The sequence below is a fragment of the Lithobates pipiens genome, unplaced genomic scaffold, assembly GCF_037356315.1.
Source record: "Lithobates pipiens isolate NorthernLeopardFrog02 unplaced genomic scaffold, aLitPip1_a1.2 Scaffold_23, whole genome shotgun sequence".
Taxonomy (NCBI): Eukaryota; Metazoa; Chordata; class Amphibia; order Anura; family Ranidae; genus Lithobates; species Lithobates pipiens.
In genome coordinates, this window is record NW_027507785.1 from 21,096,661 (window position 1) to 21,112,939 (window position 16,279).

The following is a 16,279-nucleotide window of genomic DNA, read 5'->3' on the forward strand; positions in this document are numbered from 1 at the left end:
CCAATTATAGCCAACGTGCCCTCACCTCCTTGGTCAGCAGGTGGATGATCTCCAGAGTGAAGTTCAGGAGTTTCTCTATGATCAGATCTTTGTTCCTGTCCAGGGTCAGCGTGTGGCGTATGTGTTCCATCAACTGGACCTCCATGTCTGCTGGCAATGTCTGAGGAGAGAACAGAGTGATGGGAACGTTGTACGAGATCGTTGTCCCTATACACAAGATCAGATGTTATTCTTCACAAAAGGAGGTCACTAGCCACATGGAGGGGTAATGGAGCCCACGGGTGAAGACATCTGGGAACCTGTATGGAGAGGTTGCAAGACCCACAGAGAGAGAGAGAGAGAGAGAGAGAGAGAGGGGAGGTCATAGAACCCACATAGAAGGGTGGGTTCAAATAAAGAACAGTAGAAGAGATCACAGAACCTACATTGAGGGGGGATCATGGAACGTACATAGAGAGGTAAAAAATAAAATAAAATAACCCACAAAAGGAGAGGACATAGAACTCACACACTGAAAGGTCGTGGAGCCCACAAGTTAAGAGGTCGTTGAACCCACATGAGGAGGAGGTGGTGGTCGTGGAACCCACACGAGGAGGAGGAGGAGGAGGTGGTGGTCGTGGAACCCACACGAGGAGGAGGAGGTGGTGGTCGTGGAACCCACACGAGGAGGAGGTCATGGAACCCACACGAGGAGGAGGAGGAGGTCATGGAACCCACACGAGGAGGAGGAGGAGGTCATGGAACCCACACGAGGAGGAGGAGGAGGTCGTGGAACCCACACGAGGAGGAGGAGGAGGTCGTGGAACCCACACGAGGAGGAGGAGGTCGTGGAACCCACACGAGGAGGAGGAGGAGGAGGAGGAGGAGGTCGTGGAACCCACACGAGGAGGAGGAGGAGGAGGTCGTAGAACCCACACGAGGAGGAGGAGGAGGAGGTCGTAGAACCCACACGAGGAGGAGGAGGAGGTCGTGGAACCCACACGAGGAGGAGGAGGAGGAGGTCGTGGAACCCACAGGAGGAGGAGGAGGAGGAGGTCGTGGAACCCACAGGAGGAGGAGGAGGAGGAGGAGGAGGTCGTGGAACCCACACGAGGAGGAGGAGGAGGAGGAGGAGGAGGAGGTCGTGGAACCCACACGAGGAGGAGGAGGAGGAGGAGGAGGTCGTGGAACCCACACGAGGAGGAGGAGGAGGAGGTCGTGGAACCCACACGAGGAGGAGGAGGTCGTGGAACCCACACGAGGAGGAGGAGGAGGAGGAGGAGGTCGTGGAACCCACACGAGGAGGAGGAGGAGGAGGAGGTCGTGGAACCCACACGAGGAGGAGGAGGAGGAGGAGGAGGAGGAGGTCGTGGAACCCACACGAGGAGGAGGAGGAGGAGGTCGTGGAACCCACACGAGGAGGAGGAGGAGGAGGTCGTGGAACCCACACGAGGAGGAGGAGGAGGAGGTCGTGGAACCCACACGAGGAGGAGGAGGAGGTCGTGGAACCCACACGAGGAGGAGGAGGAGGAGGAGGTCGTGGAACCCACAAGAGGAGGAGGAGGAGGAGGTCGTGGAACCCACACGAGGCGGAGGAGGTCGTGGAACCCACACGAGGAGTTGGAGGTCTTGGAACCCACACGAGGAGGAGGAGGTTGTGGAACCCACTCGAGGAGGAGGAGGTTGTGAAACCCACACGAGGAGGAGGAGGTCGTGGAACCCACACGAGGAGGAGGAGGTCGTGGAACCCACACGAGGAGGAGGAGGTCGTGGAACCCACACGAGGAGGAGGAGGTCGTGGAACCCAAACGAGGAGGAGGAGGTCGTGGAACCCAAAACGAGGAGGAGGAGGAGGTCGTGGAACCAACACGAGGAGGGGGTCGTGGAACCCACACAAAGGGGTGAAGTAAAAGAATCCACAGTGGAAGAGAACACAGAACTTGCATAGAGTGACCAGAAACCCACAAGGAGAGGCTCAAAGAACTTGCTTAGAGGAGTCACAGAACCCACACACAGAAAAGTTACGGAGCCCACAGAGGAATTGGTAAAAAAAAAAAAAAAACATGCATGAAGAGGTCACAGAAACCCACATGTAACCATAACAAAAAAAGAGGACTTTGGGGTCAACAAACCCCGGGACTTTAAAGGTGTTGAGAACCATGCAATAGATAAATATGAATATTCATAAAAATATATATTTTATTTGACAAATTCATAATACAAAACAGAATTTAAAAATACATTTCAATATACAGATTAAAGAAGCACCAAATGACCAAATTTTCTTGTATCAAACAATTAACTAGCAGTTCCATATATCCCGCTCTACATGTTTCGCTCATCTGAGCTTCCTCAGGAGTTTTAGGTACACAATGAAATAAGCTAGGAACAAAGAAATATAAATAATAAAGCTTCAGAACATGTATGAAATGTATGCAGGTAATTTACAAATGCACAAATATACACAACAAATTGAATGAATATATATCATAAACACAATTTAATTTTATATATAGCGTAAATGTCCACATGAAATCTTACCAGTTCTAACAAAGAAAACGGTTCGGATCGTGCCAAAAAGATGTTGACCAATTTTTTTTAAATATATTTTCAGTGTAAGGGCATATCAATATTAAGAGCAGTGGAAAATCCCTCTGTCAACCATACCAAAGTCCAACAAACTGAGGCCGCAGGACGATATATAGTAAATTCCTCAGCACTATGAGTAAAAAAGTAAATAAATGAATATCACCAAATATGTAAAGTGAATAAATCAATAATGAGTAAAGAAAAAAGTTGAAAATAATATTGTAATGATTGAATCCAATAATACAATGTATTGAAGATAAATTCCTCACCATATACAGAGATAAGCAGCCTTATGTACAATCAATTGAACACAGGGGCGGACTTACAACTCATGGGGCCCCTGGGCAATAAGAGATCGTGGGCCCCGTCCCCGCCCATGTGTTCCCACCCACACTCACACAAATCCCCACAATCATACTGCAAGGGAAATTCTTCCCACTGATCACCAATGTAAGGAACATTCTTCTCACTGATCACCAATGTAAGGAACATTCTTCCCACTGATCCCCAATGTAAGGAACATTCTTCCCCACTGATCACCAATGTAAGGAACATTCTTCCCACTGATCACCAATGTAAGGAACATTCTTCCCACTGATCACCAATGTAAGGGACATTCTTCCCACTGATCACCAATGTAAGGGACATTCTTCCCACTGATCACCAATGTAAGGATCATTCTTCTCACTGATCACCAATGTAAGGAACATTCTTCTCACTGATCACCAATGTAAGGAGCATTCTTCTCACTGATCACCAATGTAAGGAACATTCTTCTCACTGATCACCAATGTAAGGAACATTCTTCTCACTGATCACCAATGTAAGGAACATTCTTCTCACTGATCACCAATGTAAGGAACATTCTTCTCACTGACCACCAATGTAAGGAACATTCTTCCCACTGATCACCAATGTAAGGAACATTCTTCCCACTGATCACCAATGTAAGGAACATTCTTCCCACTGATCACCAATGTAAGGAGCATTCTTCCCACTGATCACCAATATAAGGAACATTCTTCTCACTGATCACCAATGTAAGGGACATTCTTCTCACTGATCACCAATGTAAGGAACATTCTTCCCACTGATCACCAATATAAGGAGCATTCTTCCCACTGATCACCAATATAAGGAGCATTCTTCTCACTGATCACCAATGTAAGGGACATTCTTCTCACTGACCACCAATATAAGGAACATTCTTCTCACTGATCACCAATGTAAGGAACATTCTTCTCACTGATCACCAATGTAAGGAACATTCTTCTCACTGATCACCAATGTAAGGAACATTCTTCTCACTGATCACCAATGTAAGGAACATTCTTCTCACTGATCACCAATGTAAGGAACATTCTTCCCACTGATCACCAATGTAAGGAACATTCTTCCCACTGATCACCAATGTAAGGAACATTCTTCCCACTGATCCCCAATGTAAGGAACATTCTTCCCACTGATCACCAATGTAAGGAACATTCTTCCCACTGATCACCAATGTAAGGAACATTCTTCCCACTGATCACCAATGTAAGGAACATTCTTCTCACTGATCACCAATGTAAGGAACATTCTTCCCACTGATCACCAATGTAAGGAACATTCTTCTCACTGATCCCCAATGTAAGGAACATTCTTCCCACTGATCCCCAATGTAAGGAACATTCTTCCCACTGATCACCAATGTAAGGGACATTCTTCCCACTGATCACCAATGTAAGGGACATTCTTCCCACTGATCACCAATGTAAGGATCATTCTTCTCACTGATCACCAATGTAAGGAACATTCTTCTCACTGATCACCAATGTAAGGAACATTCTTCTCACTGATCACCAATGTAAGGAACATTCTTCTCACTGATCACCAATGTAAGGAACATTCTTCCCACTGATCACCAATATAAGGAACATTCTTCTCACTGATCACCAATGTAAGGGACATTCTTCTCACTGATCACCAATGTAAGGAACATTCTTCCCACTGATCACCAATATAAGGAGCATTCTTCCCACTGATCACCAATATAAGGAGCATTCTTCTCACTGATCACCAATGTAAGGGAAATTCTTCTCACTGATCACCAATGTAAGGAACATTCTTCTCACTGATCACCAATGTAAGGAACATTCTTCTCACTGATCACCAATGTAAGGAACATTCTTCTCACTGATCACCAATGTAAGGAACATTCTTCCCACTGACCACCAATGTAAGGGACATTCTTCCCACTGATCACCAATATAAGGAACATTCTTCTCACTGATCACCAATGTAAGGGACATTCTTCTCACTGATCACCAATGTAAGGAACATTCTTCTCACTGATCACCAATGTAAGGAACATTCTTCCCACTGACCACCAATATAAGGAGCATTCTTCCCACTGATCACCAATATAAGGAGCATTCTTCTCACTGATCACAAATGTAAGGGACATTCTTCTCACTGATCACCAATGTAAGGGACATTCTTCTCACTGATCACCAATGTAAGGGACATTCTTCTCACTGATCACCAATGTAAGGAACATTCTTCCCACTGATCACCAATATAAGGAGCATTCTTCCCACTGATCACCAATATAAGGAGCATTCTTCCCACTGATCACCAATGTAAGGAACATTCTTCTCACTGATCACCAATGTAAGGAACATTCTTCTCACTGATCACCAATGTAAGGAACATTCTTCCCACTGATCACCAATGTAAGGAACATTCTTCCCACTGATCACCAATGTAAGGAACATTCTTCCCACTGATCACCAATGTAAGGAACATTCTTCCCACTGATCACCAATGTAAGGAACATTCTTCCCACTGATCACCAATATAAGGAACATTCTTCCCACTGATCACCAATGTAAGGAACATTCTTCTCACTGATCACCAATGTAAGGGACATTCTTCCCACTGATCACCAATGTAAGGAACATTCTTCCCACTGATCACCAATGTAAGGATCATTCTTCTCACTGATCACCAATGTAAGGAACATTCTTCTCACTGATCACCAATGTAAGGAACATTCTTCTCACTGATCACCAATGTAAGGAACATTCTTCTCACTGATCACCAATGTAAGGAACATTCTTCCCACTGATCACCAATGTAAGGAACATTCTTCTCACTGATCACCAATGTAAGGGACATTCTTCTCACTGATCACCAATGTAAGGGACATTCTTCTCACTGATCACCAATGTAAGGAGCATTCTTCCCACTGATCACCAATGTAAGGAGCATTCTTCCCACTGATCACCAATATAAGGAACATTCTTCTCACTGATCACCAATGTAAGGGACATTCTTCTCACTGATCACCAATGTAAGGAACATTCTTCCCACTGATCACCAATATAAGGAGCATTCTTCCCACTGATCACCAATATAAGGAGCATTCTTCTCACTGATCACCAATGTAAGGGACATTCTTCTCACTGACCACCAATATAAGGAACATTCTTCTCACTGATCACCAATGTAAGGAACATTCTTCTCACTGATCACCAATGTAAGGAACATTCTTCTCACTGATCACCAATGTAAGGAGCATTCTTCCCACTGATCACCAATGTAAGGAGCATTCTTCCCACTGATCACCAATATAAGGAACATTCTTCTCACTGATCACCAATGTAAGGGACATTCTTCTCACTGATCACCAATGTAAGGAACATTCTTCCCACTGATCACCAATATAAGGAGCATTCTTCCCACTGATCACCAATATAAGGAGCATTCTTCTCACTGATCACCAATGTAAGGGACATTCTTCTCACTGACCACCAATGTAAGGAACATTCTTCTCACTGATCACCAATGTAAGGGACATTCTTCTCACTGACCACCAATATAAGGAGCATTCTTCTCACTGATCACCAATGTAAGGGACATTCTTCTCACTGACCACCAATATAAGGAACATTCTTCTCACTGATCACCAATGTAAGGAACATTCTTCTCACTGATCACCAATGTAAGGAACATTCTTCTCACTGATCACCAATGTAAGGAACATTCTTCCCACTGATCACCAATGTAAGGGACATTCTCCTCACTGATCACCAATATAAGGAACATTCTTCTCACTGATCACCAATGTAAGGAACATTCTTCTCACTGATCACCAATGTAAGGAACATTCTTCTCACTGATCACCAATGTAAGGAACATTCTTCTCACTGATCACCAATGTAAGGAACATTCTTCTCACTGATCACCAATGTAAGGAACATTCTTCCCACTGATCACCAATGTAAGGGACATTGTTCTCACTGATCACCAATGTAAGGAACATTGTTCTCACTGATCACCAATGTAAGGAACATTGTTCTCACTGATCACCAATGTAAGGAACATTCTTCCCACTGATCACCAATGTAAGGAACATTCTTCTCACTGATCACCAATGTAAGGAGCATTCTTCCCAATGATCACCAATGTAAGGAACATTCTTCCCACTGATCACCAATGTAAGGAACATTCTTCCCACTGATCACCAATGTAAGGAACATTCTTCCCACTGATCACCAATGTAAGGAACATTCTTCCCACTGATCACCAATGTAAGGGACATTCTTCCCACTGATCACCAATGTAAGGAACATTCTTCCCACTGATCACCAATGTAAGGAACATTCTTCCCACTGATCACCAATGATTGTTCTTTCCGCTGAAGTGTACAGATATATCAGTGGTGTATATAAGGAATATCTGTCAGTATACAGATATCAGCGTTATGGAAAAGCACTCAGTGTATAGATGTCAGTGTAACACATAAGGAAATATCACAAAGTGCAATTCTCTATATATAACTGACATGTATACACTGAATGCTTTCTCTAACACTGATATCTGTATACTGACAGCTATTCCTTATATACAATACTGATATATCTGTACACCGAGGGGCACTCAGTGTACAGATATCAGTGTACTAAGGAATAGCACCTGGTAGATGGGCACTGGGGAAGGAACACACAGGCTGGTGATCAGAGACATGCTGCGACACTGACCTGCTGCTGCACACAAGGTAGGTCAGCTGACTGTCCCCGACATGATGACTCCACCCCTGTCCTCACTCTGCGGCCTCCAGCTCTCTCACTGGCTTTCCCCCGCGGCATGGATGTACACTGTGGCCCCGCTCCTCTGCTGAATTCCCCAGGAGGAGAGGTGGCCGGAGCACCTGTTACTGTTATCATCCTCATTGCTCCACGATCGCTCTGTAATCCCGGCCAGCACCCGTCCTCTCACATAGCCTCACCAACTGACATTGCTCACTACCTCCGCGGTGCATAAACTTCCCCAATCCCTCATAATAATAAGCTGTGGGCACATCCAAGGGCAGACTGAGCAGCTCATGGGGCCCCCCTGACTCCGGGGGCTCTCGGTCGGTGACCGAGTGACCCAATGGTCAGTCCGCCCCTGACTGAACAGCTGACAGCCACCAGCCTGAAAAGAGCCAAGGAGGTGAGCATCCAAAGTCTACAACAAAATATTTATTCTTTTAGCAAAGGGAAAAAGAAAGCAAATAAGAAAATCAATAAAAGACAAGTATATGGGAAAGAGGGGCTAAAAAGCAAATCATTACCTGATGATAGGAAAGGAGTATAGTGGCGGATAAGGGTGGAAGGCACAAAAACCTCCTCTCCCTACACAATAAGCCAGCATCAGAAGATAGCGGCGAACGCCGCCCTTATATATTCCTCCCAACCCGGCGGCGTCCGACGTCATCGCTGGGACGCGGACATTCAAAGAGGATTCCCCACAAGGCGGGCATAGAGGCGTGGCGTCGTATGTGACGCTAAACGCGTCACGGCCTCTACGGCGCATGAATGTAGTGTAAAGTAAACAAGCCGAAAGGATTGTATTAATACCGCGGCTCCATCTTGGAATTCGGGAAATTGCTCCCTGAATGTAAATATGACTAAAATTTTACCCCCCCGTACTTTACACTAAATTCAGGTGCATGCATTGAAAATGTCACGTCTGACGAAACGCGTCTGGAAGGGCACGCTGTGACGTCCCCACGCTGAATGAGAGGAGGATGGGCTCCTGAGTTTGCTGGCCGGCTTGTATTCATACGATCGAACATATTTTTATTTTTTTTTTATGCAAGTGCATTTCGTTTTATAATTAAAGGATTATCAATGGTTTTACACTATGGGGAGCTTCTCTTTCTATTCTGAGCATATTCCTTGTGTGGGAATGGGAGTGTGGAGCACCGCAATGATCTACAGAGTATGAAGTGTCGCCCCTGGGATAGCAAGACATCTGGTCCAGGCGAGAGGTTGCGATTGGCTCTTACCATAACGCTCCTTACGCTTTTACCATCTGGTAAGCGCAATCTTTTGTCGGGGGCGGGGCACATTTGTGAGATTTGTGTGGAATCACTGTGGTGCGCGATCTGAAGCTGAGCGATTTATTTCCAACTTAAAGAAACATTTTTACTATGGATTTTTGTTATCACAATAAGTGTAAGACTGTATGGTGAATGAAGTGCCCTTTACTTATAATTGTCACAGTTACTTTTATTTATTGGCGCAGCTCTTTTTTTTTTTTCTATTTCTACTGATTTTTTTCATTTATTTTTTCCATTTATATTCTTGATTGACATTTTTTAGGTCTCAGCGCGGTTTTACCCCCCCCCCCCCCCTTTTTGTTTTATTTCATCATGTACCTAAAACTCCTGAGGAAGCTCAGATGAGCGAAACATGTAGAGCGGTACATATGGAACTGCTAAGTAATTGTTTGATACAAGAAAATGTGGTCATTTGGTGCTTCTTAATATGTATATGGAAATGTATTTTTAAATTCTGTTTTGTATTCATTTGTCAAATAAAATATATTTTTTATGAATATTCATATTTATCTATTGCATGGTTCTCAACACCTTTAAAGTCCCGGGGTTTGTTGACCCCAAAGCCCTCTTTCTTGTTCTGTTCACATATCGGGATGTGGTGTCCAGTTTGATGTTGCTGCCCTTTCAATAATTGTTCCACATGTGACCGTCATTAAACATGCAGGCTCCGCTTCCTCCTCCATAGAGCATTTGACAATCAATAAATGTGCAGGCTCTGCTTCCTGCTCTGTAGCGCATCTGTCCACCGTTACATGTACAGGCCTCTGCGTCATAGAGCATTTGACAATGCTTCCTACAATCAGCTTCTGCTTCCTACACCACACAGCACCTGCCGATCATTAAACAAGCAGGCTCTGCTTCCACTTCCATACTACATCTGACCATTAATAAACAAGCAGGCTCTGCTTCCTCCTCCATACTACATCTATTAATAAACAAGCAGGCTCTGCTTCCACCTCCATACTGCATCTGACCATTAATAAACAAGCAGGCTCTGCTTCCTCCTCCATACTGCATCTGACCATTAACAAGCAGGCTCTGCTTCCTCCATACTGCATCCGACCATTAATAAACAAGCAGGCTCTGCTTCCACCTCCATACTGCATCTGACCATTAATAAACAAGCAGGCTCTGCTTCCTCCTCCATACTGCATCTGACCATTAACAAGCAGGCTCTGCTTCCTCCATACTGCATCCGACCATTAATAAACAAGCAGGCTCTGCTTCCTCCTCCATACTGCATCCGACCATTAATAAACAAGCAGGCTCTGCTTCCTCCTCCATACTGCATCCGACCATTAATAAACAAGCAGGCTCTGCTTCCTCCTCCATACTGCATCTGACCATTAACAAGCAGGCTCTGCTTCCTCCTCCATACTGCATCTGACCATTAATAAACAAGCAGGCTCTGCTTCCTCCTCCATACTGCATCTGACCATTAACAAGCAGGCTCTGCTTCCTCCTCCATACTGCATCTGACCATTAATAAACAAGCAGGCTCTGCTTCCTCCTCCATCTGACCATTAATAAACAAGCAGGCTCTGCTTCCACCTCCATACTGCATCTGACCATTAATAAACAAGCAGGCTCTGCTTCCTCCTCCATACTGCATCTGACCATTAACAAGCAGGCTCTGCTTCCTCCATACTGCATCCGACCATTAATAAACAAGCAGGCTCTGCTTCCTCCTCCATACTGCATCCGACCATTAATAAACAAGCAGGCTCTGCTTCCTCCTCCATACTGCATCCGACCATTAATAAACAAGCAGGCTCTGCTTCCTCCTCCATACTGCATCTGACCATTAACAAGCAGGCTCTGCTTCCTCCTCCATACTGCATCTGACCATTAATAAACAAGCAGGCTCTGCTTCCTCCTCCATACTGCATCTGACCATTAATAAACAAGCAGGCTCTGCTTCCTCCTCCATACTGCATCTGACCATTAATAAACAAGCAGGCTCTGCTTCCTCCTCCATACTGCATCTGACCATTAATAAACAAGCAGGCTCTGCTTCCTCCTCCATACTGCATCTGACCATTAACAAGCAGGCTCTGCTTCCTCCTCCATACTGCAGCTGACCATTAACAAGCAGGCTCTGCTTCCTCCTCCATCTGACCATTAATAAACAAGCAGGCTCTGCTTCCTCCTCCATACTGCATCTGACCATTAATAAACAAGCAGGCTCTGCTTCCTCCTCCATCTGACCATTAATAAACAAGCAGGCTCTGCCTCCACCTCCATACTGCATCTGACTATTAATAAACAAGCAGGCTTTGCATCTTGCTTCGTAGAGCACTTAATAATCATTAAACGCGCAGGCTCTGCATCCTCCTCCATAGAGCATTTGACAATCATCACATGTGAGGGCTCTGCTTCCTACTCCACCCCTTTTATTGCACATCTACTCCACCTCTATAGACTGGGAGCCGCTGAATTGCTCTTCTTACCCCAACAGCCAGTTAAGGAAAGAGCTGTGCTGATAGAAATAAACATTCTAATGGGAATGCTAGGTTCCTGGCTGTCCTGCTAATCCCCTGGCTTCAATGTTCAGAGGTAAAAACGTGTGCAGAGCAAAAGAAGTCAGGACTCCTGACACGTATTCTGCTTCTTTAAAGATTCCAAAGTGTGTTTGTGTGTGTCAGTGTGACAGCCAGGCAACTATCATTTCCCACGTCTCTTACTCTGCAGAGACCGATATACATACAGCTCCTAAAGAGGAGGCTTTAGCGTCTTTTAGTGTAATCAAATAGTGGAAATATGGTACAGCAAACTCGTGGTGAATTACTCTAAAAGGGAACCTTCCAATGATGACCAGAAACATGGACTTCCTGAAGGCTCTCCTTTAAAAATGTTGGCACCGGCACCCAGCGTGCCTCTAATATCCCTGGAAAACAATGAGAAGAGGACAGAAATGACACAAAAAAAAATTCCATACCTTTGTAGCCTGGCAGCAGAACGTATGTTCTGTTGTACCGCACGGTATCCCGCCCCGAGACAGGCGCCGCGCCGGAGCATCATGGGAATTGTAGTCCGCCTCCATGGTAAGTTAGGGGCTTTCCGCCATGTAAGAACTACAATACCCACAATCCCCTACTCCTCTCCGTCAGCGTCTGACTGATTAAAACGTAAACAAACACAGCTGTCCCCAGCACAGTGCACCAGGGGCGTTCGAGCGGCCTGAGGGTGGGTAGGGGGCGGCCATGCTTATGTAGACTGAACAAGACGGAGGCGGCGGCCATGTTTTTGTAGACCAAAAGTGAAGGCAGCGTGAGAGTTCCAGTAATAAAAACAAAGCTACTTCAAAGTTAAAGAGGGATTCCACCAAAAATAAATAAATATTAAAAGCCAGCAGCTATAAATACTACAGCTGCTGACTTTTTATAAATGGACACTCACCTGTCCCGGGTTCCAGCGATGCCGGCAGCCGAGGCCAATCGATCGCTCGGCTCTCGGCTGCTGCCGCTACCATTCTAGGTGAGGGAATCAGGAAGTGAAGCGAATCGGCTTCACTTCCCGGTTCCCTGCTGCTCATGCGCGAGTCGCGCAGCACAATAGGAATTCTCCGCTCTGTCTCTGAGACCCGTGTGTGTCCCAGCAGACAGTGCGGCAGGACAGGAAATGGCGTAGACGCCCACGGGCGTCTATGCTCGGAAGTGGGTGTAAATACCTGTCTTTGACAGGTATCTCCACCCCCCTCCCCACTGAAAGGTACCAATTGTGACACCGGAGGGGGGGAGGGTTCCGATCAGCGGAGGTTCCACTTTAGGGTGGAACCCCGCTTTAATTTAAAAGATTTTATATATATATATATATATTTTTTTTTAAGTTATTAATTGTTTTAGGTTATAAATGAAATTAGACAAGAAAATGAACACCTAGCAATTGAGAGCAAAAACTCTGAATTCAAAGTGGTCACCTGGACAGGAAGAGAGATGAAATCCCCCAATGTTCTGGTTTCCTTACTTTGGAAGGATTTTCTCTCACTTCCTGTTTCAACTATGGGACAGGAAGTGAAAGGAAACCCCCCAATGGGACACAGATTGCAAAAAAAAAAAAAAAATGTCTTCAGTTCAACTTTAGAAATATAGATATATATCATCAGCGGTAATCAGCATGGATTCATGAAGAATCGTTCTTGCCAACCAATCTATTAACCATAGCTCCCAACTGTCCCACTGTCCCTGATTTGGAGGAATGTCCCCCTGTCCTCCTCAATTGTCCCTCATTTTGGTCTGATCTATATATTTGTATATAAAATGCACTTTTTAGCTATCAAAAAGTGTAGTAATAGTGCAAGTACATAGCTCCCAACTGTCCCTGATTTTGAGGGACTGTCTCTGATTTAGAGCAATGTGCCTCTTTACTCCTCATTGGTCCATCTGATCTATATAGTTGTATATAAAATTCACTATTTTTCTTTCACAAAGTGTTCCCCAGAGCCAAACCTTTCATCAAATTTCTAAATTGCTGCATTTGTACATTTCAAAAGCCAATATAAAGGAATAGTAGTGATTAACCACTTAATAACCGCCCTATAGCCGAATGACAGCTTTAGGGCGGTTTCTTAACTGTGGGAGGCCGTCATATGACGTCTTCTCAGAATTCCGCTCTCGCGCGCCCCTTGGGGCGCGCACTCGAGAGCATCCGTGACCGCCGGGTCCACAGGACCCGGCGCATCACGGATCACGGTAAACGGCCGCTCGTCGCGGCCGTTTACCACGTGATCGCTCCGTCAAATGACGGAGTGATCACTTGTAAACAAACCGGCGTCATGTTATGACGCCGGTTCCTCCCTCCCCCTCTCTGTACCGATCAGAACAGCGGAGGGGGAGGAGATCGGTGTCAGCAGCGATGTGGGCTGCATCTGCAGTGCCCACATCGCTGCTCACCGAAAATTAACCCCTCAATTCCCTGCAAATACTCGGCCATTACTCTGCATTACTCTGCAATACCCTGCAATACCCTGCAATACCCCGCATTACTCTGCAATACCCCGCATTACTCTGCAATACCCCGCATTACTCTGCATTACCCTGCATTACCCTGCATTACTCTGCATTACTCTGCATTACCCTGCATTACCCTGCAATAGTCTGCATTACACTGCAATACTCTGCAATACCCTGCCATTACTCTGCATTACCCTGCATTACTCTGCATTACTCTGCATTACCCTGCATTACCCTGCATTACTCTGCATTACCCTGCATTACTCTGCATTACTCTGCATTACCCTGCATTACCCTGCAATAGTCTGCATTACACTGCAATACTCTGCAATACCCTGCCATTACTCTGCATTACCCTGCATTACTCTGCAATACCCTGCAATGCTCTGCAACACTCTGCAATGCTCTGCAACACCCACCAATACCCTGCAACACTCTGCAATGCTCTGCAACACCCGCCAATACCGTGCAACACTCTGCAATGCTCTGCAACACCCGCCAATACCGTGCAACACTCTGCAATGCTCTGCAACACCCTCCAATATCCTGCAACGCTCTGCAACGCTCTGCAACACCCGCCAATACCCTGCAACATTCTGCAATGCTCTGCAACACCCACCAATACCGTGCAACACTCTGCAATGCTCTGCAACACCCGCCAATACCGTGCAACACTCTGCAATGCTCTGCAACACCCTCCAATATCCTGCAATGCTCTGCAACGCAATACTCTGCAATGCCATACTCTGAGATACCCAGCCATACTCTGATATACCCAGCCATACCCAGCCATAGTCGGTGATACCCTGCAATACCCAGCCATAGACACCCCCCCTCCCTCCCGCCGCCCTCCGGTGCTTCTACCGACTCGCCAATACTATCAAATCCAGAATCTTTTTTTTTTTTTTTTTTTCAGGCTTCCCAGCTTAGAGGTGAGATGCGGGGTCTTATTGACCCCACATCTCACTGTAAAGAGGACCTGTCATGCCATATTCCTATTACAAGGGATGTTTACATTCCTTGTAATAGGAATAAAAGTGATCAAAAAATTTATTTTTGGGGAAAAAAATGTCAAACTAAAATAAATAAAGTAAAATGAACAATACATTTTTTTTTTTTTTTTTAAAGCGCCCCTGTCCCCATGTGCTCGCATGCAGAAGCAAACGCATACGTAAGTCCCGCCCACATATGAAAACGGTGTTCAAACCACACATGTGAGGTATCGCTGCGTACGTTGGAGCGAGAGCAATAATTCTAGCCCTAGACCTCCTCTGTAACTCAAAACATATAACCAGTAAAAAAAAAATTAAATCGTCGCCTATGGGGATTTTTAAGTAGCGACGTTTGGCGCCATTCCACGAGCCTGTGCAATTTTGAAGAGTGACATGTTAGGTATCGATTTACTCGGTGTAACTTCATCTTTCACATTATGCAAAAATTGGGCTAACTTTACTGTGTTTTTTTTTTTTTTTAAGCACGAAACAGTTTTTTTTCCAAAAAAAAGCATTCGAAAAATTGCTGCGCAAATACCGTGCGAGATAAAAAGTTGCAACGACCACCATTGTATTCTCCAGGGTGTTTGCTAAAAAAACATATATAATGTTTTGGGATTCAATGTAATTTTCTAGCAAATAAATGATGATTTTTACATGTAGGAGAGAAATGTCAGAATTGTCCTGGGTGCTCCAGAACGCCTGATGGCGCTCCCTGCATGTTGGGCCTCTGTATGTGGCCGCACTCTGTAAAAGTCTCACACATGTGGTATCGCCGTACACGGGAGTAATAGCAGAATGTGTTTTGGGGTGTAATTTGTGGTATGCATATGCTGTGTGAGAAATAAACTGATAATATGACAATTTTGTGAAAAAAAAGTAAAAAAAATCTTGATTTTGCAAAGAATTGTGGGAAAAAATGACAACTTCAAAAAACTCATCATGCCTCTTACTAAATACCTTGGAATGTCTTCTTTCCAAAAAGGGGTCATTTGGGGGGTATTTGTACTTTTCTGGCATGTTAGGTTCTCAAGAATTGAAATAGGCCGTCAGTACTTCAGGTGTGATCAATTTTCAGATATTGGCGCCATAGCTTGTGGACTCTATAACTTTCACAAAGACCAAATAATATCCACCAATTTGTACTTATTTTTACCAAAGATATGTAGTGGTATAAATTTTGGCCAAAATTTATGAAGAAAAAATTACTAATCTGCTAAATTTTATAACAGAAATGAAGAAAAATTCATTTTTTTACAGAATTTTCTGTATTTTTTCTTTTATAGCACAAAAAATAAAAAAACCCAGCGGTGATTAAATACCACCAAAAGAAAGCTCCATTTGTGTGAAAAAAAGGACAAAAATTTCATATAGGTCCAGTGTTGCATGACTGAGTA

General features: G+C 44.8%; 1 protein-coding gene across 3 annotated transcripts in view; it reads right to left on the bottom strand.

The window, feature by feature from the left end:
* The window catches only part of LOC143927260 (uncharacterized), a 33,382-nt gene extending 21,386 nt beyond the window's left edge, over positions 1–11,996 (bottom strand). For 2 of the 3 annotated variants that reach the window (XM_077451263.1, XM_077451262.1), the window contains exons 1-2: positions 11,877–11,996; positions 26–160 (exon numbers count right to left, since the gene is read on the bottom strand). In XM_077451263.1, coding sequence (XP_077307389.1) covers positions 26–160; positions 11,877–11,981 — 240 coding nt within the window. In that variant the 5' untranslated portion in view covers positions 11,982–11,996. Of the gene's footprint in view, positions 1–25; positions 161–2,520; positions 2,675–11,876 lie in introns of those variants that run through there. The other variant, XM_077451264.1, reaches the window with a different exon arrangement.
* Between the last annotated feature and the right edge of the window lie 4,283 nt (positions 11,997–16,279).